Below are 27,534 nucleotides of genomic sequence, written 5' to 3'. Positions count from 1 at the left end.
GGGTTTGTTTTGCTTTCTTCTAAAATCTTGGCTTGTACTTAGAATAGGGTATGTAGATTTATAGGTTCTGTAATCTGTTTAAATAATAATAACACATTACTGTATATGAAGCACTGAGAACACTCTATCTCAGTAATCTTTGCCACAATCCTTGCAAATGTTATCATATCCATATTGCAAACAGAGTTGAAACTGAAAGATAGTGGTTGGCCTAATAATCAAGCTAAGTTTCAAAATCACATTAAGGCAAGGATTTTATTACGACAACCTAAACAGCATAAAATAGTGTACATGCTTTTGAGTCCTCCAGAACTTTTCAGAAGAAAGGTTTGACTTCAGAGCTGTGTCTCTTCAGCTGTTTCCTATCCATGTTTCAAAAGTCTTGATTTTTTCAAATAGGATTACTGCCAAGTAAGTAATCCTATTTGAAAAAAATCAGGACTGCCAAGTTAGTAGGCATGGGACGTGGGTGGCGCTGTGGGTTAAACCACAGAGCCTAGAGCTTGCCTATCAGAAGGTTGGCGGTTCGAATCCCGCGACTGGGTGAGCTTCTGTTGCTCAGTCCCTGCTCCTACCAACCTAGCAGTTCAAAAGCACGAAGTGCAAGTAGATAAATAGGTACCGCTCCGGTGGGAAGGTAAAGGGCGTTTCCATGCGCTGCTCTGGTTCGCCAGAAGCGGCTTAGTCATGCTGGCCACATGAACTGGAAGCTGTACACTGGCTCCCACGGCCAGTAAAGCGAGATGAGTGCCGCAACCCCAGAGTCGTGCACAACTAGACCTAATAGTCAGGGGTCCCTTTACCTTTACTAAGTAGGCACAGGATTGCATCCTTTAACTACCACTTTAGCACTAAGAATGGAAAGTCCAGTTCATTCTTTTGGGCTTCTTGATAGAAAGGCTCTATTATAAGAATGTTTTTAATAAAGCGTCTGTTATAAATTGCAGACAAACCCCCTGCTTTGGTATTTATATCTAGCAGCCATGTGAATTGATCATAAAGGGGAGTGTTTGTGTAGACTAGGGTTGGTGTGTTGTTGTTTTTTAAACTATCGTTTATTGTAGGCATTGCTGTGATTTACAATATCTCTTTTTACATTGTAATAGGATTGGATATCCTTCTCTCCTCAGCCTCACAGATACCTGATAATTTCTTTCACCTTTTCATTCAAGCTTAATTGGCTAGGCATACATCTGTGGTAAATCCTTCCTACATGTGTATTTCATAAGCTTAGCAAAAACCTCTTACTTGTGCCCTGTGGTGTGTAGAATGTTGTCAGACGGAAACCAATTTCCTCCAGACTCAGCAGCAAAGGCGTCTCAAACTCCACCCTGTTTTCAGTTTCCTGAGTGTCATCTTTTTCTATAGAACTTCTTTCTTTCTTTCTTTCTTTCTTTCTTTCTTTCTTTCTTTCTTTCTTCCTTTCTTCCTTTCTTCCTTTCTTCCTTTCTTCCTTTCTTCCTTTCTTCCTTTCTTCCTTCCTTCCTTCCTTCCTTCCTTCCTTCCTCCCTCCCTCCCTCCCTCCCTCCCTCCCTCCCTCCCTCTGCTTCAAGCACATCAGGGTTTTTTCTCTTTCCAAGTGCAGTCTTCATATTATATTTATCATTTCCACAGATCTCCCCTCAAACCCCACATCTCATGCAAATGCAGACCTTTTGAGTTTGCTTTCGACTGCAATAATCCCTGACCATTGGCCATGTGGCTGAGGTTTATGGGAGTTGGGAGTCCAACCACATCTGGAGGGCACTAGGTCTGGTAACAGTGGTCTATACCAGTGGTTCCCAATTAGCTAATTACTGAGGGCCCCCGATTTTTCAAAAGCCAAGCCACACACCCCCTACTTTTGAAAATTTTGATAACTCTATGGTAGTTACCTCTGCAGAGCAATTTTTTGAACAAAATGTGGGGTAGCCCCTAATAAGCAAAGGATTTTAGATATATTAAAAAACACACTAGGGCTGAGCAATATCTGGTTTTCAACATCGTGATATATCAGCAGCTAAACATCACGATATTCCGATATATCACAACGTCTGAAATTGGAGATCAGGTGTGGGGATGAGGGAAGGAGCAGCAACAGAGGTCGGGTGGGTAGGGTGCCTGTAGATGAAGGAAGAAGCAGTCATGGAGATTGGATGGGTGCAGGGAGGAGAGGAAGCAGAATCACCTCCACTGCATGGTTTGAGTGGGAGGGGATGGAGATGGGGTATTCATCAAGCCATTGAGCCAGCGAAGATGCACATCCACTGTGGCTGCTGTTGCTTTCCTGCTGACTGAGAAAAGCTGCTTCGCCTCAGTGCCAGGGGAAGGTAGTGCCACAGTGCCCTGAAGTGAGGGCCATCAGCTGCCCTGCTCTCCATCAGTGTGAGGGGAAGGCAGCACCTTGCAATCTGCTGTCCTGTTTTCCCTCCTGAGGGAAGGCAGCTCAGATCAGCAGCATATTGGCGGTGCCTTGAAATCAGCTGCCCTGCTCTCCCTTGCACAAGAAGCAACATATTGCTGCATATTGCCAGGTCAAAATCGTTATCACAGTGGAATTTCAAAACTGGTTTTGGCCAGTATGTTGAAAAATCACACCGTGCTAAAACAGACCATAAGATTTGTGATATTAGCCGTGCAAAAATGACAAAAATTTAGTGGGAGGGGGAGGAAAGGATTGGGACCGCGGATCCCCTGGGTGTGTTCCGCAGACCCGAATTTGGGAACCACTGGTCTATATACCATCTCCTTGTTCTTTGTGCACTATGGGGGTTTGTCAGTCTCCATTCTTTTCAAAATAGCTTTGTGTTCCCTGCAGAATGTAAAGTATTTTTACCATTGGGTATTTTTATCATATATTCAGACTGGGTGGATATTTCAGCAATGAGAATGATGTATTAAAACAAACTGAAGTAGGAATTGTTATGTAACTAGAATGGTGGCTGGCCCAGCTAGAACAATCAAAAGATCTATGTTGAAACGGGACTCTCCACGTGCTTACCTTATTTGCTCTTTTCTTGTAAGGCCAGAGGAAAACAAAATCACATGTTGATTCTTTTTATAGTCTACTGGTCTGGTTGTGATAAATGAAAAGACTTCATATAGAAATACTTGGTTCTCCAAAAATTTTCCTGCTGTGTGTATCACTTTTGTAATTCATGCATAGTTGTGCTTCATAATTTCAGTTTAACAACTTAGATAATTTACCTATTGGCTTTTCAGTTCATCCCCCCATTTCTTAGAGACAAGAGTACTTGCTTATGATCTCATTTCCAGACTACTTGATCTTCTTCACTGCTGACACTTTGTCAGTTTTTGAATTTGTATAACGAGTGTAGCTAATGATAATGAACATTTAATCCATAAATGTTTGGATTTTTTCTGCTCAGCTGTACTTCTGATTCTGTCAGAACAGTCAGAGTCAGACGGGAGGTTTTAAGTCAGTACCAGGCTAGCACATCTATATATTGGTTGGGCACACATATACCATGTAAATCCAATACATTTCAATCAAGTATTGGTGCTTTTTACTACCTTCTGTTCTGTATGAAGTTTTTGCTTCATGGGGTGACTTGAGAGAAGAGATCACTAAATGCACAAACAGCCAGCTTCTTCCTGCGGTCTCAAAACAGTCACCTTAAAATGTTGTGCCCCATGTTTTTGAAAAAACTTATTGCAACTCTTTGTATAATCACTTAAGAAAGGAATAAAATTGAATGTATTAATAGAGTATCAAAAATGCACGATTATTTTAGGCAGTGTTCCAGAATTCTCTGCAATTTAAATTTAGAACTGCTTTTCACATGTCTGACCTTCTTTCTGACTGTTCAGTGACTAAAGAGTAGCTGTGTTTGATACCATAGGAACATGAGCGATTTCTCCCAAATTATTCCTGTTTACCTTTGCTACTGAAGGCCTTTACACTTGACAGAAATGTTTAGCAAAACTCTGGGATACTTGTGAGGTGTTCTGGCTATGATAGGTTGTTTCTGCTATTTTGAAACTTTTCTGTCTCTCTCTCTCTCTCTCTCTCTCTAATTCCTCTTTAGATCTGAAGGACCCACAACTCTGAGGACATGATGATCGTAGTGACTGGAGTCATGTCTGTGCCTGAGCTGGGCTCCCCAGCCAGCACTCCTGCTGCAGCCCCCAACTTATCCTGGATGTCTGAGGTTGGCACTCCCACTGCTGTGGAGCAACCAATATTCCTAATGACTACAGCTGCCCAGGCCATCTCAGGTTTCTTCGTGTGGACTGCTTTGCTTATTACTTGCCATCAGGTAAGCAAAATAAAATACTTATAGCATTTTGAATGGTACTTTGTAAAGGCACCTTTTCTACTGCAGCCTGAGAGAGAGAGAGAGAGAGAGAGAGAGAGAGAGAGAGAGAGAGAGAGCTGTTAAATTTACTGTGCTGACTACAGTTAAATTTGCTGTAGCCTTACCTGCTCTACTCTCTGCCATCATTAGATCATGTAGAGTAGATGGAGCTTGTTGCCCAAAGTGGTTACTGCTACTTCCCTTTTAAGCTACAGATCACTTTATGCAATATTATGGCCTGTAGCATATATGAGCAATCTCCAACTCCATTTGCACAATGTATACAGGTGCAGCTATGGATTAACACCATTGAACAAGCCCCCATGTAACTTGAAGGAGAGGAGAGTGCGTCTTTACTTTAGTTGTGATACAGATGTTTATCAGGTAGAATATATGTTTGTCAGGTATTTGCTGTGGTGTGATGAGTCTGTTCTCATAGAGTAGTGAGAGTGGAAATGATGTGGCTAAAAACAGCTAGAGTATGGAGGGTGGGGGGAATGCAGGACTTTGCTGTCCCATCCCATTGTGTGTGAGACAAGCAAATCTCAGAGCTGTTCAGACAGTGCCAGCATATACATAAGGCTGCAGCTGCCAGGAAGCTGTCTACAAATTAGTCTCTTCAGCTCACAGTTAAGTTCATGGTGCCCATGTCTTGCCTAACAATAAATCTAGGCAGTAACTTGTAGGAAAAAGCAGGACAATGTCAAAGCTATAGAAGATCAAGCATCTTTCCTGTCAGACTGCTAATACTATGGGGTGGATTGCTGTGATAGGCCCTGGGGCCTTTATTCCAGAATCCTAAGTAGTAATTAGTCCGTCAACTTCAGAGGTATGCAGACAACACACTTCCCTCATAGTAATGCAGTTGATTGGCTTAGGAATGATGTACATTTAATTAAGTGTGTTTCATTGGGGTGGGGGCGGGAGAAGGCTATGTAATGATGATGTGCCATGATTCATGGGGTTTAATAACCCTTTGGCGTTATCTTCCAATTTCATAGCTCTGCCTGTTCTTAGCACAAGGAATAAACAGCCATTTATCATTTTAAATTTCTGCCCAAAATGTCTGTCATCATGATGAACACGCTGTACAAATGATTTCAGCGAACCTGGTTGCACGGTGAGGAGGCGGTGGCAGAGGCATTTTCCTCTCCTCCTGCCGCCAGCTTTTCTGCTGTAAGACTTGGCTGCTGTATTTCATCAGGTTGGTGGGTGACGGTACAAACCAAATTTAGCATCCTCTTTGTAATGCTGTCTAATAGTGTCCTTGTATGATGAGTAACACATGCAAACCCTACAGTTTCATCAACCTGTGTTTAACACCTGTGGGTTAATGAATAGATAAGTGACTATCCATTGGAGAGCTAGAGAGCATTATTGAAACTGGCTGTGTGAGATTCAAAAGGGGATTAGCTACTTTATGAATCAGAATAGCAGCTTACCTGACATTTACTTGGGCAGCAACAATGAATCTTGTTAGTTCTTCTTCTTTAGAACATTAATTGGTCATCTGCTGCATGTCTGTTGGAATAGCGCCATCTGATCTTGGTGTGTAAACAGTTGGCCCCCAGAGTGTACAAAGGGAGAGTTCTAGTCTTACAATCTGTGTTGTTATGGAATTTATGGACACAGAACGTAGTCATGAGCACTAGTGTAGATGGATTTAAAGGAGAGAAATCCATGGAGGATCAAAATGCTGTTAGAATCGATAGCTAAGTGAACCCTCGCCAAATAACAGGCAACATATCAGATGTTAGGGACAAATAAGAGGGCTGATGCCTTCATGTTTTGCTTGTGAGTTTCCCCAGGACATCTTGCTGACTGGCTTCTTTTGGGAATTAGATGAACCTTTGGTCTGATGTAGCAGGACTCTTTTCTCTTAGTAGTATAACTGTTTCATGCATTACAACTGTAAGGTTGACTCTGTAGATTGCTTGCATGCTTATTTATGTATCTGAAGAATTTTTATGTATCTCTTCAACTGAAAAAGGCCTCCAGAATGGCTTGCGAAGATCAATTGAGCTCTGTTACGAAGCTGACTAAAAATGCTCAATATCTTTGCACTGAATTATATATGATTGGCTGTGTAAAACTAGATTATAAGACAAAGAGCAGCTAGGGTGTTCTTTTGAATCCTACTAATCATAATCAGACAAAACTTTTCCCTCTGCAAAAGAAAAAAACCCTAGGAAATGCCTCCTTTTTTGAAGAATTTCCTGTGTTTGCACTCCTGGTGCTGCTGCTATCTGGAAATACCCTGTGGGCCAAGAAAAGCACTATTTCAAAATTACTGTTCATAACCAACATTCTAATACACTCTCCATCCAGTCTGTTTCTAGTCAGTAAAGATTTTAACTTGTAGGATAGGCAGGCTACCATATAAAACAAAACATTTTAAAGATGAGATTTGATTCATTTGCAAAACTTATTGGTGTACTCTTCTGTTATTAGAAAGCACGATAGAGTTTGTATTTGAGAGACGTCTTATATGTTTTTGCAGATTAAAGTTGTGTTTTTGGCTGGTCCTCACTTTGGTTGTCTTATATTTATAGATCCAAAAACTTTATTTTTGTGTGGGATCATGACATTACAGAAGGCTCTGCTACTGTATTGCACTGAAAACATACGAGCCATATATGTCATGTGTATGTGCTTAAATCCGGTTTCTAAAAGTAATATATTGAAGCTGTGAAATGTAGACATCTGGATAATGAATGTGAAAGATAGCATAGGATAGCTTCAGTATTGTAGCCATTTCACGGCTTCAGCACATTACATTTAGAAACCAAATCAGTTTGTAATTAAAATAAGTAAATCTCAAGTGAAAAGTATATCATTCAGATGCTTAGTACTTTTTTAAAAAACTAAAATTATTATTATCACTTGGATGGAAAAAATACTGTGGGACAGTTGCTTTTTATCTTACAGTAAATATAGTACAGAATGTTCATTTCATTACATTTTATAGCAATTTATATATTCATAAGCTACCTTACTTTGTAAATGAATTTTATCCCTTGTTCTTGCAGATGTAGGGTAAACATAGACCTTACAGTGCAAAAACCAAGTCAATATATCCTACTAAGCTATAAACTCAGTAAGAAAGCCTTATGAGAGCAAAAAAGTGTTTATATGTTGTGTATGGCATTGCATTCTTAAATTCCCATTATTACTCCTCTTCCTCCTTAGCTTACTTTTGTTCTAATTTGACATTATCCTGTTCACCATCTTTTCCCCCCAGATCTATATGCACCTTCGTTGCTACAGTTGCCCCAATGAGCAACGCTATATTGTCCGGATCCTCTTCATTGTGCCAATTTATGCTGTCGACTCATGGCTCAGCCTTCTTTTCTTCACCAATGACCAGTACTATGTTTACTTTGGCACAGTGCGGGATTGCTATGAAGGTAAGGTGCTGGAAGGCATGGAAACAGGCTAGAGAGAAGGTGGTGCTTTGTATGTGAGCCTGAAGGAAGTACCCGTACACAAGGGTCTTAGTTAAATATGGGGTTGTCTTCTAAATATGGAGAAGTGGCAGGAAGTCTATGGCAATGATGGAATGATAGGCCAAGCTGCTGGCTATAGATATTGCTCACTACAGCAGAAAAGGGATCTGTATATGAACTAATACATAGGGATGGAATAAATGCAATATGTTATTAGAATCTGTGGACATTCTCCCCATCATGTAAGAAGGTCCAGATGATGAAAAATAATATTGGCACAGAATTCAGAAGCCCAGATACAAGAACTCAAGAAACCATGCAAATAGGTACGACTCCTTTGGTTCTGGTGATTCACTCAATAGATTATGCCAGTAGTTTTCCATCAAAGAAGAAAAGAGAATGTATGAGTGAGTTCTCTCAGCAGATTACTACTAAATCAACCTGAGCAGTTGCTCTAGGATAGCCTTCACCAACTTGGGACCACCAAAAGTTTTGGACTACTGGCAGAATTCTGCAGCTGTCCAGCTACTGATCCCAGATACCTGAAAGATGCTTTCTAGGAAGCATGTGAAAAAGACTTTTACATTCCTCTGGTTTTCATAAAAACATGTAAATACAGTTTTGTTTTGTTTTTAAATTAGGGCAGTTATGGCTTATTTAATACAATCTCCTGAAATTGTTCAGAAGGACAAATATGTAAATGATCTCATGACTAGATTTCCTGCTCCAATGCTAGAGAGCATGTGACAAATTTAAACTGACCATGGTGCATTCATTGCAGAGTTTCTTTATCTTTAACTGAAAAACAACCTTCAACAAAATTCTTGTTTAAATAAGTTGAAAATATTCTTTTTCTGGTTATTTAGGTAGAACACACTGATTTGGATGAAACAAAAAAATTACCCTGCAGCACATGCTGTACTTTAAAATGTTTTAGTCTGTGGATCTTGTGAGATATTTTTTTTTGAGCAAGCCATACTAAGAGAGTCTCCTGCTGAGTTTCATAGCCATATGAAAATATGATACTAGTGCAATATTTGCTCATGAACAACTGTGGTTAGGGGATCACTGGGCTTTTCACACCTATGACAATACATTGGGATGTGTTAACAGATGGCAGATGCACACACACACAATCCAGAGGCCATCTTTGTTTGGCCTGGCTTTCCCTTTCCTCTGCCTTTGCTGAGTGTGTATATAAAGGCGTAGCTGCGTAGCAGGAAGCCTGCTGCTCTGTGAAATTCATCTCCTAGCAACAGCTATTATCCCCTTTGCCTCGCCTAGGGAGTTTGCAAACATGACAACATCTGCTCAGAGGGTCAGCCCACATTCTAAAGTTTGCCAGCTTGATGGCCTGTATGGAAATGGGTTTGGGTCCCCCTCCCTGCTTTCGTACTTTCTGTAGTTAAAACTATGTCTAGGAAAATCAGAAAACAGGAGGGGGTGGGAATCTCCTTTCATTTCAAAAGAGATTTTTCCCTTGGGAAAGTCTGCCCTTGGAAAACGTTAAAGAAAATACACAGCTGGAATCTGTGGCATTTAGTGTTTGATTTTTTTTTTAGTTGGTAGTCTTATTTGAGAATTTAAATAACATCTTCAACTGGAAATGTTGGCAGTAGAGCACTAGCCAGAGACTTCAGCACAATCTTATGCATGTCTCCTTTGAAGAAAGTGCTATTGCATGTTAAATGGGATTTATTCCAAGATAAATTTGCAAAGGTGTGCGTGTGCAACCTAAATTTACTTCCATGAGGAGCTTGAGGAATGTTGGAAACGCTTTTGTTCTCTTCCACCTAATTTCATCTTCTCCTAAACAAGGTCCCAGAATAGGCAGCTCCTACTATAATGAGCCTTTCCTGTATCAGAGGGCAGGGCGGAAACCTCTTGAACAGCAGTGTGCTTTTGGTTATTCCTCCCACAAAAGCACTGAACTTGTTTTGTAGACATCTGGAGATGCAGGAAGATTGTTGACTGGAGCAAGACTTCACTCTGTGTAATAAGACATGCATTATATAAGTGATTGGTTCCTATAGAATTCTGTGAACGGAATTGGGTACAAGAAGCTGTCTGGTAGTTTTTACTGAATTAATATTTTCTGGAACCTTTTATCCAAATAAACCCTTATGACTGTGGCACTGAGTTTGGGTTGAGGATAGGCTGAGAGAATAGTGACTGGCTGGAGATCACCCAGTGAGCTTAGTTAGTGCTTCTTCTTTAACCATTGTGCCATACCAAGTTTCATTTTGGTGACCTGGAGTGGAATGGTATGCCAGTAACCATTTTTTGGGACATGATATACCCTGTTTAGATTTTATTAACTCTTGTGTTCAACAACATGAGAGCAAGAAGCAGGCCACACTCTTCCCTGAAGTCCACATACACTGCATAGACATCTGTAAGGACCACCTCCTTACAGATGTAATTGTATGCATGAAGCCATCCTTGGGATCTGGAACAATTTGGATTCCAGATTCTAGTGAAGCCTTTGTATGTACAACTGTATGTGTGAAAGTGTTTTCCCTGCATATGTGGATCTCAAAAGAAGAGCGTGGGATGTTGGGGGGTGGGAGTACTCTGTATGGCCTTGCTGCATGCTTCTGTGTCGTTGAACATGGGAGTAAATAATACCCAAATGGAACTCTAGACAAAAAGTTAGGTTAGAATTATGATCTTTGACTTTTATCAAAGTCAAAAAGCAGTGCAGAAGGGGAAAAAAGGAATACACTTGACTTGGATCTTGAATACCACCACAGGACAACAGAAGAGCAGTTCACAAAAGGCAAGACTCTTACTCTCACCAAAGCAGAACCTTTGTAACTCGTAGTAACAAAGTAGATGTGGCACTAAATGTTTATTTAGTAACCACGGTGGGTTTTTAAAAAACCAAAATTAATAGCACAGGCTTTAATTTTCGTCTGGACTAGGTAATCTTAATGCCTGGGCGGTATTTGAATTGGAGACCTTCAACGTAAAAAGGATTCCTGCTGTAGTCCTAATGAAGTCATCTCATTTCCACAAGTGCTGTTAAAATTCACAGCTGCATTGAGATTTTGAACCAGGAAGAACTCTGCTCACAGCTGTCCTAGTGTATTCTCATGGGTGAGGTTCAGCCACAGTTCGTGATATTGTAGGCAAGAAGAATCTGGTAATGATCCTCACATGAACAGAGATTTTGAGTACCAAGCTTATCATTCAGTTTTTAAAAATGTGATTACAGAGCTGGAAACCCATTGGTTCATACTAGGGAGTGTGTGTTTGTCATCGCCTTGGTCAAGCTTAGCAGTTTGGCACCTGGTCAGTATTTGCATATGAGACCTTCATAGTAAACAGAAATAGCACAAGCAAGTTGCATGACTGAATTGTCATGGGAACTTCCCCATCTAGTACACCATCAATGTCCCAGAATGACACTAGGGAGCACTGTGAGTCTAGAAATGACATATAAAATGCTCTGAACATCTTCCATAGATAAAAGCATGGCGGAATGGCTTGCAGGTGGAATGGTAAAAAGAATATTTGTGGTCTGGAGTGGAAGCATTGCAAGTGGATTGCACTATAAGTAATTTATTGCATAATATTCCTGTTATGTATATGAAGCAAATTATCTTGCCTGCATCCTGGCACAGCCCATCATTCCTCTCTCAACTGAGAACCTTTTGATAAATAAAAAATTATCCCCAGTGAATTGGAGCAGATTTTTTAAATAAAATAAATAAGATAAAGTACTTACAAAAATAAGTACTTCAAGATAAGATACTTACAAAAATCGTGGATAGCAGAGAATATCTTAGAAGCAGCATTCTTCCTCTCGTATAGGACAAAAGACCTCTTCTGAGGTGGTTTTGACTGTGACATATTTGTGTACATTCTAAAAACAGTGGGGTCCCCCCTTTTTTGCTGTTGTATTCATATGCAGATTTTAATTGATTCAAATAAACTTAAATAGTCGATCAATAAAAATATCTTTAATCAAATGACAGATCTGGTAGTACATTGTGGGATTCTTTTTGAATTGCTGAGCTAGAACCCCCCCCCCCCCCGGTGGTTCCTTTTAAACAACATCCTTTGAAACCCTTGGAGTATATTTAGTGATTTTTGCTGGTTTCATCTCTTTTTGCAGCTTTTGTAATCTATAACTTCCTTAGCCTCTGCTATGAGTACCTTGGCGGAGAGAGCTCTATCATGTCTGAGATTAGAGGGAAGTCCATTGAGTGAGTATGCTGTGTGTCCTATCTATCTATCTATCTATCTATCTATCTATCTATCTATCTATATCTATCTATCTATCTTCTTTATCTCTTTGGTGGGAAAGACTTGAGTGCAGGCTGGCATCTATCATAGCACTTGTTCTGCCTCTGCCACTGGAAACTCTTCAGTGAGATGAGTATGCCTTAACATTGAATAAGGCCCCTTCATCTAGTTTACCAATTTCCACACCAGTCTGATTGAGACCATTTGGTCACACGTGAATTGCACTTCCAGCCTTATTTTCCTTGTTCTCCTCCAAGCTCCTTTTAGTCATACTGGCAATAGTTTTGTTGTTGCCCTAAGGCATTTCTGTCCTAATTTCAAATTAACCACAATTGTTCTTCACACAACAAGACATTGTGAAATCTGCAGTACTTGGGAAGCAACAGCACCTATTAACATCAGTGGGAGGTGGGTTGAATCTTGCAGCTGTAATTTCACATAAATGCGTGGAGAAAGCAATTTGGGAAGAAAATGTGGGGAACAAATTGTGTGCCTGCTTGTTTGTTTGTTTGTTTGTTTGTTTGCTTCCTTGCTTGTTTGTCAGTGGGTTGTTTAACTCCACTTTCTCTGAAGACTAAAAGAGATATTGTCATACCCTGAGGTGCTCTATCTGATCCTTTTCTTTTAAAAAGTGTTTAATATTATATATCCATTCTAGACATTAGCATGAGAAAACAGTTAAACTGCTGTCAAACATCATAAATACTTATACACCTTGATAAAATAATCTTAAATGAAATCTATTTATACATTGACCACTAATAATGAAGCATATGTTGTAAATATTTTTCCACATTTATTATGCTATTTTTGTGATATACAAATGACATGAGAAAACTTGGTATACTTATTTGTATAACATTATTCTTGTTTATAAAACCCAATAATAATAATAAAGTTAAAGATGAAGTCTAATTATTTTCTGATCAGCTGTCTTGCTATCTTGCTTTTAGGTCCAGCTGTATGTATGGAACCTGTTGCTTATGGGGAAAGACGTATTCCATTGGATTTCTGAGATTTTGTAAGCAGGTATGGAAGGACAAAACTTGATTGGAGAGTTAGATGCTGCCACATGATGCTTCTCTCCATAGGATTATTCGGAAGTAGAATCTGCAGGGACTCCCTTAAACTAGTTTTAGGACACTGCTGAAAGTGTGAGTGAGGATGTCAGTTAAGATGAGTATGTGCCCCCTGCCACCCTCCACCCTTTGCTTGTTCTCTTTAATTTATCTATACAGAACACACAAATCACTTCTAGGTCTGTCAGTTCTGCCAACCTTTTGAAAATTGGAGACAGAAGTAAAGAAGAATTTAGTTCCACTTAGCCTTGTAGCCTTGGGGAAGTTTTGTGTGAGCTATGGAACAGGAAACATTGAACTGAAATCTCACTTGCCCTTCTTACGTAACTTGCCACTTCACTTTTCAGCCAAGGCCCAGCTCTGCAGTAAAAGAACCTGTATGAGTTTAAAAATATTTAGAGAGAATTGTTTCAGTAACAACAAGAATGCTAGCATCAAATAAAGTATCAGTAGCTAGCTGCATTATTGACTCTGCTGCAATGTCAGTTTAACTGGGAGTGTAGAAAGTATACATGGTTTGTTCACATTTCGTAACTTTTACTACATTATTAATTTGGGCTATTTCAACCACGTTGCATTGCTCTGTCATGGATATACCTGTTTATCTGACCTTGTGATCTGTAGTGTCTCGTTCTTTATATGGTTTTATATACCTCAGGTATGTACCCATCACTTGTAGTGTAACTGAAGCCCTTTCTGCCTCACGTCCCTGTAAATCGGCACCAGCACATTGTGAGCTATGCGCTGATTGTCTTCTCCCACTACTTCCCCCCTGGCAGATTTATCCCATTTTTATAAAACTTCATTTGAGAGCAAAGGCAGCGTTAACACCTAAAGCACATTGTCACCCAGATGCAATAGAAAAAACTCATCTGTACAAATATTGATAACCTCTTTTTTAAAAAATGGTAAGGGAGATTGTGAGTGAAGACTGGTGTACAATTGTGTTATTGTGACACAAATGGCAAGCTATAGAAGGAAACTCAGTAAAAGGCATAGGGAGAATATAACCTTAGGGTCAGATTAGAAAAAGCTGGTGAATGTTCCTTCAGTTCATGCTGAGTCTAGAAATAGTTGAGTGTAGAAAAAGAGGTGATGTGGCCAAGGGTTCAAATTTGGCTCGTGTGAGGGAACATTGTGTGATCTAATGCTTTTGGAAGTGGGGGTGTGACTCTGCTACTACTTGGGTTATTTTTAGTCTGTGTATGGTGTTAGGCAACGAGCAACTTTTTTTTTGTTTGCATCAAGACGTGTAAATATCTGACTCAGTTGTCCTGATAATTTGTTTGTACCTCATGATGATCATTAGTTGCAACAGGTTCTTGTATGTGATTAAATGTCACATGCTCCTCATATGAGTCCTCCTACTTGGGTCTTGCAGAGGAAGCAGTCAAGGATGAGCCACAACTCTTCACCAAGGGAACCTCTCCCAGTTTAATTGTAGAGAATAAATTACCTGATATGCTCTGTGTAAACTGTCGGGAGGAAGTGAAAATGGTTCTTGATACATTTTTACTACACAATCCTATTGATAAAGTTTCTCTTTCCCCTCCCCTTCCCTTAATAGTAGTGGTGCAGTAGGACTCACAGAAGACAGATCTTCTCTCAAGACACTACTGTTTCTCGGGTCCATCTTTTCCGCATGGAAATTTGGCATCAGAAAGAATGTCCATTACCAAAGAATAGTTCATTCCCACAAGGATAGTCCAGGGCCTCTTCCTTGAATTTTTAGCTAGCTACATACATACATACATACATACATACATACAGGTAAAGGTACCCCTGCCCACATACATACATACATACATACATAATCTAGTCTTGTTTACCCATGGAGATGGAAGGGGGAAATGTGCAGGCAGTGTATTCTCTCTTGCTTAGTAAGAAGTAAAGCTTCTCCTCCCTTCCAGAAGCCTGGCCAGTGAATGCTAATGCATTGTGCTACCTGACAACCTCTTGGATATTTGCTATTTTCAATTTCATTTTATTTTTAGTGTGGATTCCTATTTTTATTAAAATTATATTATAGATCAAATAATGTTTTAAATGGAAGCAGTACAAAATATATTAAACAGAGCACGGTCTAGATACATGGTTGTTGACTGCCTGCATTTTAGATTTTGAAGGATTTGTAAATGGTGTCTCTGCCACCGCCATCATATTTCTGGCTACAGGCCTGGGACTGGGAGTGTATGGTGAAAATATGTTAACTTTGGAACTTCATTTAGCATGAGCAATTTCACTGTCGCTGTTAGAGTGCTTGTGTATGTACAGCAGTATGTCCTTGAGAGATCCAAGAGCAAGTGTTTTGGAATTTTTTTGTCCATATTTACAACCCAGGAGGCTCTGTCTTCTGAATGCTGTGGAGGTAATAATAAAGAAGTGTATTGGGATTGCTAATATTTTCTGTGAGCTGCCCTGAGACTTCGGGGTATAGGGCAGTATATAAATTCAATCATCATCATCTGCACAACATAATGTTTCTCTGAAAATTGCAGTTGGAACAACAGGGTTGACTGGATCAGAGAACACTTTCTCCCCTTCTCCCCAATGTTCCACCCCAGTGAAGAAGGAGCTACATTTCCTGCTCCTAGCATTCTGTTTGCCTGGGGCAAATGTGACATTCTCAGGCCACTGGACAGGAGCTTAAATGTGTCTGAGATATGATTCAGAAGAGGTCTAGCACCATACCACATTTTGATGATTTGTTTGTCCTCCCCTAGACTTCTGCCCAGTGACAGAGTAACTGTCTGGGTCACATCACCCACATGCTGTCCCTGTAATGTCTTAACACTTTCTTCACCAGGAAGTGTCTAAAAATAAAAGTTTGTGGGATTGGGCTGCAGGAAAATGATTAAACAACCCCCAGAATGGAGAAGAGGAAGCTTAGAAGCAAGTTTAACGATTAGCTTGACCTTTTTCAGTTCACATCATGGCAGTGACTCATCAACTGGATTGTGCTGGGATTTTTTAATCTCATTGAAGTTTTATGGTCACCACCCAAGAGCATCTTATCACAAGCAATCTTTCCCCCTCTCTTGGCTTTCTCTTTCATATGACTGCAAGGCTGGTTCTTCCTGCTTGAGTGCTTTCTACAAAGCAGGAGATTCCTGCTGAAATCCCAGAATCTTCCACTAGCTTTTGCTCCTCTGAACATGATGCCTAGCTCACAATCTGTCTATGAAAGCAAATGTGCCATTTCCTTTGCCAGAGAGGGAGCTTCAATTATACATTTATTTATTTAGAGATTTCTATTCCATATTTTTAGTGCCTATATACTGTTCAGGGTGGCTTACAAAAGTATAAAATCACAATCATGCAAAACAATGAATATATGCTTAAAATACAGTAGGTTGTATCTAACATACTCAGAGTAGACCCATTGAAATCAGTGGACTTTACTAACTTAAGTACACTGATTTCAATGGATCTACTCTGAGTAGGACTTAATTGGGCACAGCCCAGTAAAAATACATTAAAATGCTACAATAAAAATGTAACAAAGGCACAGACTGCAAAATACACACACACACAACAGCGGATACTTAGGGGAAAGTCTCTTGGAATTAAAAAATGCCTTTACTGACCCACCAGAGATAGGGTCACCACATTTCTTGGGCTGTGTGCCACAATATTGCTGCAGCCATTATCCATGGCTTCACCCTGAGTCCCTCTCACTCCCAACCAGGAGCATGTATGTCTTGTCTGGATTGTGCTTCGATATGCTTAGGTGTCCTACAGTTTATTACCACTTTCAGGCCTCAGTTCAGAACACCAACAGCTTCCTTAGTATTATACAAAAAGGAGAAATAAGAGTTGTGTCCAGTCTGCATACAGATGTCCATTCACCCAGCCTTTGGTTGGGTGGCCTCTTGGACAGCTTTTAGACACAGAAGAAACCATGTTTAAACATATTTTTACTCTGAACATGGCTAATCAATGAACAGATTATCATCTCTGTTCAAGAAGCAGAATGACAGTCATAATTCCAAGTTGAAAGTGCTGCTTTTTTTAGTCAGTTAGATGAATGGGACTGACTGGTTAGAGATCAAAGCCTGAAGGTTGTGGTCATTTGTTCTTCTCAATACCCATCTTGCCTTCCTCCTCCTTTTACTCTCTTCCAGGCCACTTTGCAGTTCTGTGTGGTAAAACCCCTCATGGCAATTATTACAGTCATCCTCCAAGCATTTGGCAAGTACCAGGATGGGGACTTCGAGTAAGTAAATAGTTTATTTCTAAATTATAGAGTTTTCTTTGTCACGAAACACTTATCTGACAGTCCTATGAGGGACTAGGAGTCTAACTGAAAAGGAAGGACTTACCTATCATAAGAACTGGGAGAATGCAGTAATGTCATGGCTGCAAAAAGGTGGGTTGATTTGGCTTCAGAACCTCGAAATCAGAGTCTATAAAGTTCCCAGGGTAAACCTTGAGCTAGTTGCTTTGGGCCACCTTCACAGAATTGCTGTGAGTATAAATTCAAAATATATGGTATGCTGCCACAAAACACTGGAGGGGGAAGTTGGAAACAAAATACAAATAAGGGCCTATTAACATGGCCCCCTGACTTCTGCAGTCACAGGAAAAGCTTTGGTAAAGCATGTGCATGTTGATTCCCACAAATGTGCCGGCTTGCATGCATTTTCCCTGTAACTACCATGTTTTCTCAATGTAGAAAAGCTCTGTATGTTGTATGAAATGGAGGTTGCTGTAATTGGTTGTAATGGTAGTATAATCTCCCTGTTGGCATTGGGTCATTGTTTAGTGATGGAGCTGGGAGCAGGGAGAAGTCTTTACAGCACTGCATGAGCTAAGAAACACTGTATGTGAGAAACTGAGCATTCATATTTTCTTCCCTTACAGTGTCACCAATGGGTATCTTTATGTGACGATAATTTACAATATTTCTGTCAGCCTGGCCCTCTATGCCCTCTTCCTCTTTTACTTTGCCACACGTGAACTACTCAGTCCCTACAGCCCTGTCCTGAAATTCTTCATGGTCAAGTCTGTCATTTTCCTGTCATTCTGGCAAGGTGAGACAAGCACACATGCCTTTAATCCACAAGTAGATTTAACTGGGAATGCCTGAGAGACAATTAAAACCTAGTCACACGTGACACATTTTTCTTCTATTTGGTTTAGGATTCTTTTCATCAGTGTTGCCTTATCGCTGTAGGTGAAATGCAGATTCTTCCTTGTATGAGAAATGAAAATTATTTATATTGTGTATTCTGAAATACCCATACTTAACCATTCTCCTTTTGTCTTAAACTATTACACTGTTAGTTAGGCAAGTGTCCTCTGTGTAGACTTATTATTATAATTTGGATGGGCAATTTGTAACCTGTTTTTCAACAAATATTCTCCAAACAGATTACCGTAAGAAAGAAAAATACAAACAAAATCTGAGTAAAATAATAAAATGTTGCAGCAAAGAAAGATTAAAACGAGGTGGCAACAGAGGGCTTCTTATCTACACTGATCTCTGGGCCTTTTTGCAGTAGATTGTTCTGTAGAGTGTTCTGAGGTTCCCTTAAGTCTTACAATTTGATTCTGTTTTGTTCAGGGATGTTGTTGGCCATTCTGGAGAGGTGTGGTGCAATCCCAAAGATCAACTCAGCCAATGTATCTGTGGGTAAGGGGACCGTGGCTGCTGGCTACCAGGATTTCATCATCTGCGTGGAAATGTTCTTTGCAGCCATTGCTCTGCGCCATGCGTTCACATACAAGGTCTATGCAGACAAGCGTCTTGATGCGCAAGGTATGGAGGCAGGGTACTTACTGCTGGGCCTGTGGTGAAGGGAGATTTCCCAGCTGAGCTTGTTCACAGTTTAAATTCCTCAGCTGGGCAACTGAACACCGTTTTCCCATCTGCCAAATTTGCACACTGGTTGTCTCCTGATTTGGCTTTCATTTTCCCTAGCTGTACAGGCTGAAAGATGATCATCTGTTGAATTATGGGAGACACTCCCTTGAGAGTCCATCCTGTGGCTATACAGGAACTCCCCTGCATTTATTATGAGCTTCCCTGCACGCAAGAATAGAATTAATTTCCGCATAAAAAGTTTTCCCTTTGGAAATAATGGTTTTAGAACACAGGAGGCTGGCTTATGCCAAGTCAGATTGTTCTTCTACCTAGCTCAGTGCTGTCTACACTGACTGGCAGCAGCTCTCCAGCGTTTGAGTTTGTGGTCTTTCCCAGCCCTATCTAGAGGGATTGAATCTGGGACCTTCTGCACACAAAGTCTCTGTTTATGTTCCTATACATTTCTCCTCCTCTTAATACTAAAATTTGGGATGGTGAGCCATTTCTTGGATATGGTAAACAAAGTTCACTGTATCAGTTCTGTCTGTCTGGACTAGGGGAAGGGGACTAGGTCCAGAGCATAGTTGAGATGGAATAGACTAGGAAACCCACTTGTAGATATTTGGCAGGGGGGAAGCAAGTAGCAGAGTTTTACAGTCTCCTCTAAAATCTTGTATTTAATAGTAATTGTACTTGGTTTGCTATAGAGATGAATATTGTGGTAATTTCCTGGTGGAGAGCCTGAGAATAACATGCCTTTTCAGACTGTTGTTTCCCATATCTTCCTCTCTTGTTTTCCCCCCTCTTTCCTCTTTCCCTTGCTTTGGGCTCTGGTGTCTGGCGCAGCTGTTCCATCATATGGGCCATATGGTAGGTGACATGCTCTCTCTTCATTTGTTTCTCTGTCTCTGTCTCTTTGTTGAGACGCTATTTGCTACTGTGACTCTTTTCACCTCCCTGCATTATCTGTCTTGTGTGCATACCATTAGGTATAACAAATGCACGTATGTGTACTTCAGGAGAAGCATGAATGAAAGTGGAGGTGGCTTTGAAGTTTTTGTCTCAGCTTCTCTGGTTACTAAAGAGCCAAGTTGCTTTTAAAGCAGAAGGGACTTGCCTCTTCAGCAGAGGGAAATTGCTGTGATAGAAACTTTAAAGAAGCCTCCAGCTGCACATGAGGGTCTCAAGTGTGTGGGGGGGGTGGGTGGGTTATTTGACTCATTGTCTTCAATCTGTTGACTAGGCCATTAGTATACTTGTGTTTTGTCCTCCATCCACCCCCACCCTGCTAAAAGAAAAGTTATCCACAATACATTGTCCAAACTGTATGTTTTGTAGTAATTTAAAAGTAAAAGTATTGGAGTAAGTAGGTACCAGTTACAATCAGATTGCTTGCTGGGACAGAGTTAGTAACATCTGGAAGCAGCTTCTGCGCTGGTATGTGGTGTATGCAATGGCTCATCTTCTCCATTCCCTACACTAAAGTGTGACTTTGATCTGACTTCCATCTTTGCTTCCTATTGCCGGCAGAAACTGAACATCTACTTTGGACATGAGTCCCTATTTCCCTTTCTCTTGCTATCTTTCTCCTACCCTTGTTTCAGACCAAGAGCTGCTCAAGCCACTTAGTATATGTTACCTTTCCTCCTGAGCGGATTTTCTGTCCCTCTAGTTATACCTTTCTGTTGTGTAGCCTTTCCTGATCCTTGAAAGCAGCCCATTACAGCCTAGGTGATGATCTCTTGCTCTTGCTGCCTCCCCAAAGTTGCCACCATGTTGTGTGTCACTCATTTTGCTTTAGCATGCCTCCAGGCTGGTGTAACCAGTCCGTTAACTGCCAAAAGTTGCACCACAAGGAGCTTTTGCTTACATTTTTAATGGGATATTTGGGGATGGGGGTGGGGAGAGGAAGACTTCTATCCTCAGTCATTCTTAATTTCTCTCTCTCTTTAGGCCGCTGTGCCCCTATGAAGAGCATCTCTAGCAGCCTTAAGGAGACCATGAACCCCCATGACATTGTGCAGGATGCCATCCACAATTTCTCCCCTGCCTACCAGCAGTACACTCAGCAGTCAACCCTAGAACATGGACCACCTTGGCGTAATGGCAGTCACACAATCTCACACTCCCACAGCAGCTCTGGTGCTCGTGACAATGAGAAGACCCTACTCCTGAGCTCAGATGATGAGTTCTAAGCAGATGATGAAGCATGGCCCAGCCTGGAACTTTCCCTTTATTTATTGAACCAGAAACACAGGTCATATCCCTTTTTAAATATGGTGCTCAAGTCAGGAATGGGCACTTCTTGTTGCCAATTGTGAGCATGGACCATTGTGACTAATGCAGGTGGTTTGGACTGTCTTTTCCTAGTTTCTTCTTGAAAGGCTTGACTTGGAGCAGATATCACTTAATAAGGAACACTAAATACACCTGGCATAGAATACAACAAAGATCTGGGACCACACTTTCTTCTGTATGCTGGGTTTCTGCTGTTGTTGATGGGGAAGGCGGATGGAAGAAGAGTCAGACAAGGGAAGCTTGAAAAAATAAGGCTGTATCTTTACCCATTTACCTAAGTTGTCTCAAATATGGCTGGCTGAAAGTAGCAGAAACAATCCCCTCCCCCAAACTGCACTACTAAAATGCACTTCTAGACACCTGTTAGACCTACAGTAATTTGGTATATAGGTTGAACCCTGTCTCTAACTGTTGTCCCAGTATTAACTTTTGAACAACTTTTGGCTTGTGACCAGAATTCCCTTAGGCACAGTATATTCCATAGTAATACAGTCACATTTAGGATCTGCCTCTGCTAATGATCAGCATTGGGTGCTTCAGAAGGGATTGGTTTTCTGCTTTAGAGTAGGAGAAGTATGATAGAGGGAAAAGAAGAAAAACACCTTCTGGATTGGAACAGTGAGCCTAAGTGAAATATGCTTGTTGAGGCGGAAGGTAGCTTTTCTGATGGGTTCCTTGCCCAACACTTGAAGAGAATACAATGCATTTTCTGAAAATAGGATTTGCCCCATCTTTGGAAACATTTTTGCTAGAAGCTAATGCCCACTGTTCAGAGAGTCACACACAATTGTTCAGGACATTGGATAAGGATGTACATTCCAGTCAGGTTGTTGAGTCAAGCTGCACATCCTCATCCATTGTGGGTGGGGGACCACACTGGCTGATTCTCGAGTGGGCGCTTGGGAACCACCTGTTGGGTGATGTCTAGTTGCACTCACTTGAAGAGGCAGAACACATCATTCTCTTCATTCTCTTTTGTAACTTCTCTTGTGGAGGAGTAGTTCTGCAACTCCTAATACTAAAATGTCTTTATCACATCTATCCTCCTCCTTAGGCATTTACATCCTGGTGTGTTTTAAAATTCCAGAACATGTGTTGTAAATTACCAGTTCTTCTTGCTGTCATCAATATTTTACTTTTGTTAATAGTTAATTTTAAGTGCCAGTGGGATAGAGCTTGCCTGGGATGGTGAGCATTCCACCTTCTCTTCCCTTGCTTTTGTACCGGACTGGCTGCAGTTTCGCCAGCAGATGTAAACATATCTGTGATGCGCATTTGTTACCTTGCCATTACATTCCCTTCAGTCCACGTGATTTAAAAAATGCATTGGTTTTCTATTAACCTCTCTAGGCCTGGCCTGTACTTGCACAAGTTCACTAAGTGAGAATCACAAGGCCCCTTTTACAAGCTGAAAAGCCTATCAGTCACTGAATTTACCAGACCCCTTGGTTTGCTTGATGATTTAAAGCTGGAAAGGGCAATAGAATTAATTGCAGTGTGTTGTACTTCTCTGCTGCCGTTGTGGTTAATTGTGCCTGCATTAATACTGCCCACAAAAAAAGGGGAATAACATTAGACTTCTTCCTTTCCTGACACCTCTCTCGATTCCTCTTCCCCATCCACTACCAGTAAGGCTTGTTCTGGTCTACGCTGCTATATGTGTCTCTCCCACAGCTTGCTGTGGTTAATGGACACCTGCTCTTTTACGGTGATTTTAACCCCTCCTGTGAAGAGTCTTGAAATGAGGATCTCTGGGGTTTGACTCTTTTGTTCCTTTTCTCTGTGCCTTAATATTCTCTCTCACCCCTGCATCACATCATAGTTAATGCAGAGCTCAAGGACAGCAGCAGCATCCTTCATCCAAGCTGTGCTTGGTTAGACAAGAGTGTTTGTGTGGGGCTAGGCAGGTTTTCTAAAACTTGTGGTTACTCTTCTTGGAGGAAGAGGGACGGTTGTGCTGCTGCGGTTTGCACTCTCACACTGTATGTTCCAGAAGAAACCGGACAGGAGGTGGGATGCTGGAGCACAACAGCTCCATTCATATCCCCTGCTTGAAATAGCCTGAGGGATTGATGAAGGAAGTAGAAGAGAAGATATTTAAAAGCAACGTGTTTCTGTAAATAAAAAAACCATCCCTCTCTTTGCAGTTAGACGTGTGCAATATATTATTGTGGGTTGGCTTTTAAAATCCTGTTGCTGCTTTAAAAGGAACCCTCAGACCCACATAGCTGTTCTTTGTAACTGGCACTCCAATTACTAAGCCGTAGCAGTGAGTTGTGCCACCGTAGCTGAAGCATGCTCGTAAGCCCTCGTTCTGACCCTCTTTTGAGCTAGATGTAGCCAGTTGTTGAGCTGCTGTGAGCCGCCTTTTCAGAACTGAAACGGGAGAGGGCTCTGGTTCCTCCCCTTTCCAGTGCAGCACAACCACACTTTCACGGTGATGCAGCTCTTATTGCAAAAAGACTAATGGGCTGCTCTTGTACCAGTTGTGGATTTGGCGTCAGGTCCCTGCACCAGAAAATAGTTGTCCCTTTGTGCCTGCAGTAGGACTTCTTCATCCAGAAGTATGACATACCTCCTCATGAAACAGAATGGATTTCAAAGAGCCCTTTGAAATGACCTTTAACCCTTTTTTGTTTTGCTGTTTTTTACTTCTAATTTTGGAGAAGGAGATAATAGTTTACTCTTGCCTGTTTTTATGGGACTCGTTTACTTCCCAACTCTCCAACCACTTCCAACACACATTTACACATATTTGTAACGAATCTTCACGGCCAGTTCCCTTTTTGTATGGGTTGGGTGAAGGATGTGGCTGAAGTCTGTGCTGCTGACTTGCCGGTATTTCCGTGTTGGGAAAAATTCTATATTTTTAAAAAATAATTTTTAACATAAGCTATATATAAATACATATTGTGCATTGAAGTTGGTTATTCTTGGAGCTTCTTATGAGTAGCAGTTTCAGGTAGCTATGTACAAGGTCCGGTAATAGCAAAAGGTCTCAGGCTATGTGGCTTTTTTCAAAGTGGAGACATGGAAAGGCATCAGTGCTAAGCTGTTAATAGAGGGAAGGTGTTTTTGCTCTCCCACAAGACTGGAAAGTGATAGGCCCAAAGAACTTGACCCTCAGTGCAGCAGCGATCCTGCATTCCCATCAGGCCAGGGGTAGCCAACATAACCCTCTCCAGATGTTGCTGGACTACAGCTCCAGCCAGCATGGCCAATGGTCAAGGATGATTGAGAGTCCAGCAACATCTTTTGGGGGGACAGTAGCAGTTGGCAGAGTGGGGCTGTGCTACTTACCTGACCTCCTATTTACTGGGAGGGGGAAGGACGAGGCAGGAGTGAGGTCAGCACAGTGCAAACACACCAGTGGAGACAATCTGGTGCTTCTGCCGGTGCATTTGCACCATGCTGATCTTGTTGCTGCCTTATCCCTCCTGCTACCTCCCAATAAACTGCAGCTATTCCAAAGCTGGCAGGTCAGGACAGCCCTACGACACCAACTACTGCTGCTGTAAGCTGCTGTGTTGGGTAGGCCCTTGATTAGGGATTCTTAGAGGCTAGTCATTTAATATGCATTCATATACATCAACCCCACCAGAATACTCTAAGCGCTGCTCCCTTCCTTGCCTTCTCTTTCCTCCCCCAACCTTGTTTTTTTACCAAGTAACATACCCTCTGGAATTTTGTTTTTACTATTTTTCCATGTAGCTTAGTTATTTGTATATAAATGACTGGGGAAATATATGCTGTATGATAAGACAGAGTTACCTAGTTTTGTACCTATTGTGTAATAACTGATGTGAGCTCAGAGACAAGATATTGTCTCTGTTTTGATCTTTGTGATGTTATACTGCTCTGCGGAAAAAAGCAAATACAACAAATAAAAATATAGAGATAATCTAGATTGTACTTAATGTGTCTCTGGTTACTGATTTATGGATATTCTCCGTTTCACTTCTCATAGTCTAGAATTCTCTGCTTTAAAATAAAATACAGTTAATGTATAATTCTGTATTTTGCACATGTTCCAGTTACATATTTTGATGGGTGGAATAAGAATTACATGGAGCATAGAGAGCAAAAACTGGGGACCATAGAATGGGTAGGTGCCCATAGCCATGAATTCAATTTCCATCTCACACAGCTATTCCCGCAACAGTGTTCTCATTTGTTAGAGGTAAGTATGAAAATGCCCACACAGTGTGGAGCACTGAAGCCTAAATTACTACAATGGAACCAGGACATGGAAACTTTTCAGTACAAACTCAAATTGACATCTCTCTCTCTGGCATAACACTCTGCTCACCCTTTGTCTATTCTCTTGTGGGTGTCATCTTTCAACATCCAAGTCACAAGGAGCATAGGTAACAATCTTTATCTCCTTTCCTATTCTAGGAAATTGTATTTCTCCATTCCACACACTCCCACATTTCTCTTGGGCCTGAGACAGAGGCTGATCTTATCATTCTTTCTAGCGGTGGAAATAATTGCTTAGGAGGTTGCTGTGGCTATGTAATATCAGTGGCAAATAACACTGGCTAAAATGAACATTAGCGAGAGAGATACTGGTTTAGCACAATTGTCTTGGAGAGTAGAATTGTAACTTGGCATGTATCCATTTTGTAGGCTTGAACTACTGCCCATTGTGTACTTTGATATGTCTAATGTCTGAAGTAGTTTTCTTGTTGGAAGTAGTGGGATTCCCTCCCCCCCCCTCAGAAAAGGATGTAGATCAGCCTTTTCCAATCTCGTGTCCTCTGCATGTTGTTGGACTACAACTTGCATCATCCCTGATCATTGGCCATGTAGACTGGGACTAATGGGAATTGTAGTACAAAACATCTGGAGGCCACCATGTTGGGGAAGCCTGCTGTAAATACTTGTGTATACCAGCCATGGCCTGCATTAAAAGAGTGGATAAGTGCATGTGTAAGGGAGAGTTGTTGAGCTTCAGCACACCTTGCCCCATGGGACTCTTGGACGCCTTCCTGATTGTACCAATTGGTTAGGGGCAAGAGGAAGGAAAGAAGGAGGCTGTTGGTTCTTCAGGTGGGGCGCCCTGCTAATCATGTCAGGGTCTCTGTCTGGATGTGGCTGAAATTTATTTCAAAGAGCCCTTCATGTGATTGCTAGTTGCATATTATGACTTCTCATCTAGTCTGCCACGAGTGCTTCCTTTGAATTGCAGGGAACCTCAGGAGAGCCAGCCTTCCTTACCCTCCCCTGACTCTTAAAGGCAGCACTCCAAGCTGCAGCTGTTTCCTGTTCAATCTTTACTTGCGCATGCTCAGCAAGCCTTTTGCTTATACAAAGTCTTTATACTGACCTGCTATAGTCCAGAGTGGTAAACTGGTGGCCCTTCCGTATGTCAGAGGACTCTCAACTCCTGTCGCCCGCCCCGCCCCCCAATCATCGGTGATGTTGGCTTAAGATGGATGAAAACTGGAGTCCAACAACATCTTGGAGGGCCACAACATAGCTGCCCTTGTTACCGGTCTCTGCTCCTGGCTCAGGTAGCCTTTTAGGATGCAGTGTCTGTAGCCTTGGGCTCCTCCGTTTCAAGCTTGGCTGCCAGGAAGATAGGGCCAGCTGCTGCCTCCATGGCTCACCCCTCAACTTGGACCCTTGCCTCCTTTACTGCCCTCCCTTGGCACAGACCCGGTTCCTATGTCTCATAACCTCAGAGTGGTAGAGTCAGTACCCCTCCCTGCTGTGCAATAACATTAATGGAGTGATTTTGTATAAACTTCCCCATGTCCTAGAAGGTTGACAGCTATTTCTGGAGACTGCCAGCTCGTGGTGAGACTACACTTTCACTTCCCTGAAAGCCTGGTGTCAGCAGTTAACTTGTGCTCGACTGCTGGATGTCAGAGGAGGATTACATTTAAACCTTGTGTGTAGATTGTGCATTCTGGATTTTCCCAAAATTGCCAGCAAACAGCATGACATTTAGACATTGCTTAGATTTTGGCACTGCATTTTTGAATATGTTTCTTTTCCCTTTGTTGTGTGGTTTAGCTCACGTGTTTGAAATATCAAGATCTAGCTTACTCTGCAGAAACTTGGGCAGAGTTAGGCTTTGATCTCATAATTTGATTTGTATGTTTGTGTTTTTGTTTCTTTGGTATATTCCCAGGCAATTTGCCCTAACCACATGAGCAAAAGATAACCATGTTGTCAGACCAGTGTTGAAGTGGCAACAGTGCAGCTAAAACCTAATGCTTTTATAGAGAAAACAAAACAGTAGATTTTTCTAGGCAAGGACTGGTGAACCTGTGGCTCTCCAGGTGTTGCTGTACTTCAGCTCCCATCATCCCTGGCTATTGGGCATGCTGGTAGGAGTGATGGGAATT

At 41.4% G+C, this 27,534-nt stretch overlaps 1 protein-coding gene across 2 annotated transcripts in view; it reads left to right on the top strand.

Moving 5' to 3' along the window:
* Positions 1-25,090, top strand: part of TMEM184B (transmembrane protein 184B) — a 33,869-nt gene extending 8,779 nt beyond the window's left edge. The window contains exons 2-10 of one of the 2 annotated variants that reach the window (XM_081024195.1): positions 4,029-4,259; positions 7,540-7,705; positions 11,865-11,955; positions 12,949-13,024; positions 17,199-17,290; positions 17,938-18,107; positions 18,641-18,835; positions 19,727-19,750; positions 20,834-25,090. In XM_081024195.1, the coding sequence (XP_080880321.1) occupies positions 4,056-4,259; positions 7,540-7,705; positions 11,865-11,955; positions 12,949-13,024; positions 17,199-17,290; positions 17,938-18,107; positions 18,641-18,835; positions 19,727-19,750; positions 20,834-21,075 (1,260 nt within the window). In that variant the 5' untranslated portion in view covers positions 4,029-4,055 and the 3' untranslated portion in view covers positions 21,076-25,090. The remainder of the gene's footprint in view (positions 1-4,028; positions 4,260-7,539; positions 7,706-11,864; positions 11,956-12,948; positions 13,025-17,198; positions 17,291-17,937; positions 18,108-18,640; positions 18,836-19,726; positions 19,751-20,833) is intronic. The other variant, XM_081024196.1, reaches the window with a different exon arrangement.
* The last annotated feature ends 2,444 nt before the right edge of the window (positions 25,091-27,534 follow it).

The sequence above is a fragment of the Podarcis pityusensis genome (genome assembly GCF_964106645.2).
Source record: "Podarcis pityusensis genome assembly, chromosome: 10".
Lineage (NCBI taxonomy): Eukaryota > Metazoa > Chordata > Lepidosauria > Squamata > Lacertidae > Podarcis > Podarcis pityusensis.
This window is presented reverse-complemented; position numbering and strand designations above follow the sequence as displayed.